The following is a 6637-nucleotide window of genomic DNA, read 5'->3' as shown; positions in this document are numbered from 1 at the left end:
GGATGTATATGAAAGGGATGATTTACAATCTTCCTAGCCAAGCAACCTCTGTAGGAGTTGGGAGACTTACCTTACTTATGGCCCAAGGTATATCTACCTTTCGTCTTTGGTAAGGCTGCTCCCATAACTGAAGAAAAAATAAATTCACTCTTCTGGACCTTCATACCACCACCTGCCCCATCTCCCAGCCAGAAAAGTTGCTTGGACAAACCCACTTAGCCTACCAAGAAAAGGATGGAAGGCATAGCGCCTCGTCTTGCTCATCCCTTGGACCTAGTATAGAGTCCAGTAAACAATAGGCACTTAATAGATGCTAAATTGCATGCAGTGAACCAGTATAAACCTCAAAAAGAGTATAAGCAAGGGATTTGCGATTTTTTTAAGTAGAGAGAACACCCCACTTAAGGAAAAAAGATTAAAATTCCTACACCTGTAGATAAAAAGATTCTTGAGTATGATGCTTACCGGTAAATAACTGATACAAACAGAACCATCAGAAGAACACTGTCTTCAGGGTTTTTCTCAGAGCAACTTTAACATCCTTATTCCTCACACTGTAGATCAAAGGGTAAGCATGGGAACCACACTGGTGTAGAAGACTGAGGCAAATTTACTCTGGTCCATAGGTCCAGGAAAAGAGGGTTTTAAATAAGTGAATGCCCCTGACCCAAAGAACAGAGTCACAGCAACGTGGGAGCCACATGTGCTAAAGGCTTTGGACCTGCCCTCAGCGGAAGGAATACGGAGGATACTGGAGAGAATCAAAGCATAAGAGATGAATATACTGATGAGGGATATTGTGATGACCACTCCAACAACAATAAAAAACACCAGCTCATTGATGTGGATGCTGGTGCAGGAGAGCTGCAAGAGGGGGAGGACCTCACACAGATAATGGTCAATGATGTTGGAATCACGGAAGGTCAGTCTCAGTATGCTTCCGGTGTGGGCCATGGCCCCAGAAAACCCTATCACATGCGAACCAAACATCATCAGAGAACAGACATGAGGCGACATGGTGACCGTGTACAGCAGAGGATTGCAGATAGCCACACAGCAATCCTAAGCCATCAATACCAACACACAGCACTCAGAATTGACAAAGAAACAGAAGAAAAATAGTTGAGTCGTGCATCCCACATAAGAAATGATGTTTTCTGACACAAAATCATTCAGCATTTTGGGGGTAAACACACAGGAATAACAGAGATCTATAAAAGACAAGTTGAAGAGGAAAAAGTACTTAGGAGTGTGAAGGCTAGAATTCAGCCCAATTAAGGTGATCAAGCCCAAGTTGCCCACCAGAGTAAACACATAGATCCCTAAGAACAGGAGGAAGAGGGGGAGCTGGAGCTCTGATTGTTCTGATAATTCCACAAGGATAAACTCAGTCACTGAGGAGCTCTTTCTCATTCTCTTCTGGGGCGCTGTCTGTGGAAACAAGGGCAAAATACATAGACTGGTTAGAGGCACAAGCATGGCTGATGGAAAAAAGGTCTAGAAGATGAGCCAGTGCATGGATGCCCTCCTTTGTGCCTTTCTTCTCTCATCTGTGCCCCCCCCCCAAAGCTATTGACAATGTGTCTGTGACTATATCTCAGCTCCCCTGGGTTGATCGTGAATCCAAGCTAGAGTCTGTTAGCATAGGCAGCAAGAGTTCTGTCCCCACTTGGGAGATGAGGAGATGGAGCCCCTGAATTGGCTGCCCAGCGACTCTCAGAAAGACCTTCCAAGAGCCAGCAGGAGTACAACCTGAGCCCACTGCCTCAAGCTCAGAGACAGGAGCTCTCCTGTCCCCATTGTCTCCATTCGTCCTGCCTCCCTCTCCCAACCAGATACGGGGTTCCCGCCATGGGGAGAAAGCCAAGAGTGTCCCCTCTGTTTGCACCTCCTACCTTCCTCCTCTCAGTCCCTTCACTGCATTTCATACCAGAGTCAGTGTTAAGAGTAGGGAAGGGCTCAATACATCCCAGACCCCTTATTTGTGAGTTGAAAAGAAAGCCATCAGGAAGAATGGGAGTCAGACATTCACCTTCCTCCTCCTTGCCCCCCACAGTCCTGGGCCCTGTGCAATCTCTTTTTCCATTATCTCAAAGGAGAAAATGGTGTTAGTGCATAAAGAAGACAGCCTCAAGTTTTAACTGTTCTGATTCCCTTGGTGCTGAGAATCAGAGCTTTTACAGACCCCAGTCTCCAAGGTGCTCTAGGAACAGACCAAGATTTCTGTTTGTGGATTTTCCCAGATGGTATATACATCAACTTTAGGAGAAAAAAAATAGCAACGCTCATTTTCACCAGAACCCCAGCTGGCATATCATGAAGAACTTTATGCTACTTGATGATCTCAGGGATCTGATTAGATACAGTTTCAATCCCCTGGGAATTTCTCAGAGATATGTCCCTACAGGGAAGAAATTGTACTGTCTTTGTTTACAGCCTGGATGATGATGTTTACCTAGCATCTTGGGACTCAGGTGTTCTACTCAAACTTCTCCTTATCTCCAAGGACTTCATGTTGTTTAGTGTTGAATTGGAGGGGGGACCCTCAGTTTTCCTCTCCTTTATTAAAGCTTGGCACTTACACTTGACATTAAGAGAGGATGATCCCAAACTAATTTTAGCCATTATTTCTAAATTTTCAAAGGAGTTTTGAGAATAGGACAAAAAAAAAAAGTTAGGTCAGACTTGTAGGTGATATGGAAAGCACCTCAGACAAAATGTTTCTAGCACCCTGAGCTGCTCAGAACAGTGGAGACACCCCTCGCCCCAAACACCACCTACCCTCAGCCCTACTAAGGGCCATAGGCTGGCTTTTACTATATATGAGGAGATTAAAATATCACATCATATATGCAAAGAAACACACACACACACACACACACACACACACACACACACACCCCTTTACAAAGTTACTCGATGGATGTGTGCAGGCTAAGGTATTAACAGGAGATGTACCTAAAGGTTTTAATCCTGTCATCCTTCAGATGACAAAATTGTTCTCCATGTGATCTGCTACATGAATATTCTAAGAAATATTCAAGAGATATGTGAGCAACTACATTTGTAAGTTTCCACTGAAGCTGCCTAAAATAATCCCAGATTGCTTGGAACAGTCCTGATTTACATCCATTATCCCTGTATAATTATTAATAGCAAACCTTCTCACTCTCAAAAGTGTCTGGATTTGGATGACAAATTATATGGTCACCCTACTAAAAAGAGCGTAAGCAGCTATTCAGGTCCTCTGGCTCCTGCTGTCTCCTAGACCCACTGACTTCTATCTGCTTTCTGAGCAAGGGAGTCTCTCTGTCCTTCACCCTCCTTACCCTGAGAGTTCTCCTTCACTGAACCTACTCTTCCTGGCCAACCAGTACTATCTTGTCAGTAGATTTTGGCTTAAAAATGGGAAGGGCATTAACTTCAGGCTGCTTCTGATTTATACCTAGCAAAAAAAACCTAAAGCAAATAAAGTTAAAACCATAGTTACCTGCCTAAAGTATGTGGAAGGGGAATAGGGAGAGAAGAATTACATAGGAACAAGGAATAAAACATTGGTACAATTCTATATTGCAGTCATTGGTACCATGGTATAACATTGTTGTATATTGCTGTATATGGTACAATAAATTGATTAGTAGTATTTAACAAACTTGGACATATACATACATTTTGACCCAGCAGTTATACTCCTAGATGTATACCGAATAAAAATAAGTATACACATGTATACCTTAAAAACATGCCAAAAAGGTTCATGAAAGTTAAACAGATAAACGTCACAAAGCTATTATGGAAGAAAAGAAGCCAAGGACAAGAGAAGGCATACTTTATGATTCTATTTATATGAAGTTCAAAGGCAAGGAAACTAATCTTTGATGTTAGAAGTCAGATAGCAGTTATTCATGGTTGGTCAGTTGGGGGCTAGTGACTGGAAAGGTCTATGAAGGGTGCTTCAGGGTTGCTGACAATGTCCTGTTTCTGATAGGGGTGCTGGTTACATGGATGTGTTCAGTTTGTGAAAATTCATCAGACTGTGTTCTTATGTTACCCTTCAATTAAAAGTTTACTTACAACATAAATGGAGAACAAAAACAAATGAATATCTTAATAAATCATCCTGCGGAATTACTTTAACACTAAAATTACTAAACATCTTTGAGGCATAATTCCCTAATTTATAAAATGGAGATTTACTAACCTACCAACTTTCAGTATGATAACACATGCAAAAGTACCTTTTTTATTTCTCATCTATCTTATTTCTCTTAAAATAAAACCCCCTTTTGTTTCTCATATAAAAGGGAGGAAATCAAGAGGAAAAAGGATTAATGCATATGGAGCAACTGCAGAGCACCTGGCATTATGCTGGATGTTTTCTATGTAATATTATGTTTATAACAACTAGACATTGTGCATGTGTGGCAGATTATTCTCTCCAAAGATGGCCATTCCTGCACACACATACACATACATACATACATACATACATGCATCTTACATCCCACATGCTCTTGGTACAATGAAACTAACACTCCTCCCATAAAGAGATGGTGTCTATGCTTTCTAACCTTGCATCTAGGCAGGGACTTGGGATTTCTCAAAGCAAGAGTATGGCAGAAGTGATGCTTTGTGACTCAGTCATGAAAGCATACAGCTTTCACTTTCTCTCTCTCTCTCCCCCTTCCCCGCTCCTTCTCTCTCTCTCCCTCCCTTCCTTCCTTCCTCCCTCTCTCTCTCTCTCTCTCCATACTCTTATTCCTCTTTTGTCATCCCCAGCATCTCAGTCATATTGGAACACTCTGGCTTTGTCGCCCAAAACACCACAAAGCAGAAAGTTTATGGCAGTTTATCCAATGTTGAGGGAGAGCAGAAGCTATCTAGGGGCCAGGACAGTTTCTAGTACAGGTCAGGATTACTTGGTCTAATTCCCCCTCACTACTCAGAGAATCTTTTTCCAGTTCCATATTTAGATGATGTTTTTGAGGTTTATTTTTATGAAGAAAATAGTTATTTCTTTCTAGTACATAATTTCTTACCCACTGCATTTCCCCCTCTTAAATAACAGGTTAGCAGATGTGTAGCAATGACCCAGCAATGGAACAGTAAGAAAGAATTATCTCTGTTCATTAGAGTAGAAGTCAGTGTATTCATTTATTCATCATCCAACAAGTTTTTATTAAGGTTAGCTATTTCCAGCAATCTTGCAAACTTTATATTCAGAAAAATCTCTCCTGATATAACAAAACCAAGAATTCAGAAAAAAATATAAAAATCATCTATTTGTTAATTTTTGAACTGGCAGAAACTAAGTGAATTCCTGTGAGAGCAAAAGAGAAAAAATAAGGAAGTAATAATCCAGAGGGGTGCACAAGCACTGGACCTGGGGTTTGCCCTTTGGGAACTAGTAGATGCCCCGTGGCCCAGAGTCAGAGTTTAATTGGGTTGCCTATGCAGGACATAAGAGATAAAGCCTGGGAATCAAGCAGGTTGGGAGTTTGGAACCTATTGATGCATAATACTAGATCCCCAAAGGGGAACATCTTCCATGGCTTAATTAGAGGAAGAAAAAAGCTCACATAGGAAGAGGGCAGAGATATGTATCTGTCTTGGCCTTGGCTCTAGAAGGGCAGAAAAAGAAATAAAATATCCCCTGAAAAGTTCTAACCACCTCTGTGTTTTAGGTAGAAAATTCATATTACATATATAACCAAAAAAAAAAAAAAAATCCTTCCTGGAAAAATACAGTTTAAATCAAGATATCAAAGAATTTCCCCAGATAAATATCCAAGGATCATAAGCTCTTAATGAAAATCACTAAACAAACACAAAATAAGCCACCAGGATGAGAATCACCATAAATGAAAAATCACAGTCTGTACAACCAGACCTGCAAAATTATTAGGCTTATCAGGGACAGAATACAAAAAAAATGTACTTGATGTATTCGAAGGAAAAAAAAAACAAATTGAAAGTATAATGAAGGAAAAATCAAAATTGACAAGGCATATTTTTTTAAAGACTCAAATAGAACTTTATTTATTTATTTATTTGCCACACCGCGCAGCTTGTGCGATCTTAGTTCCCAAACCAGGGAATTCCCTCAAATAGAACTTCTAGAAATAAAAACATGATTGTTGAAATTAGCAACTCTATGAATATGTTAAACAGCCTATTAGACACAGGTAAAGAGAAAATAAGTAACTTGGAGAGTAGAAATTATCCAGAAGTCAACATCAGCTAGGGGGATGGGGAAATAACTATCATTTAGAAATATAACCCAAGAAATGTAGAAGTAAAGAAGGTCCGACAGATATATAGAGAGGATTTACCACATTCTAAGCCCTGTGTTTTGCACTAAAAGTAAAGCAACAGTGGAAACAGTTGCACATAGTCCCTGTTCTTTCAAACATGTAATTTATATGGAGAAACCTAGAATAAACAGATACTTCTAATAATCAATTAGAAATACAGTAAGTGTGCCAGAAAGGAGTTATGGGGTGCTATGAACCCATTTAATGGAGGGTCAGGGAAGGCCTCCCTGAGGAAGTGAAATTCAGGTTTAAAACCAAAAAGTAAGTAGGGATAAAAATAGTTGTTTGTTTGTGACTGTCCAGCATTGGCACTCCTTCTGCAT

The 6637-nt window shown here is 40.4% G+C and overlaps 1 protein-coding gene across 1 annotated transcript; it reads right to left on the bottom strand.

The window, feature by feature from the left end:
- Positions 1 to 493: 493 nt before the first annotated feature.
- Positions 494 to 1479, bottom strand: LOC132369539 (olfactory receptor 8B4-like). Its single transcript, XM_059929218.1, is given in 2 exon segments — positions 494 to 570; positions 573 to 1479. Coding segments are annotated over 2 exon segments (984 nt in total).
- Positions 1480 to 6637: the final 5158 nt, after the last annotated feature.

The sequence above is a fragment of the Balaenoptera ricei genome, chromosome 8 (assembly GCF_028023285.1).
Source record: "Balaenoptera ricei isolate mBalRic1 chromosome 8, mBalRic1.hap2, whole genome shotgun sequence".
NCBI lineage: Eukaryota > Metazoa > Chordata > Mammalia > Artiodactyla > Balaenopteridae > Balaenoptera > Balaenoptera ricei.
The sequence above is the reverse complement of the archived record's forward strand: the minus strand, read 5'-3'. Positions and strand labels throughout refer to the sequence as shown.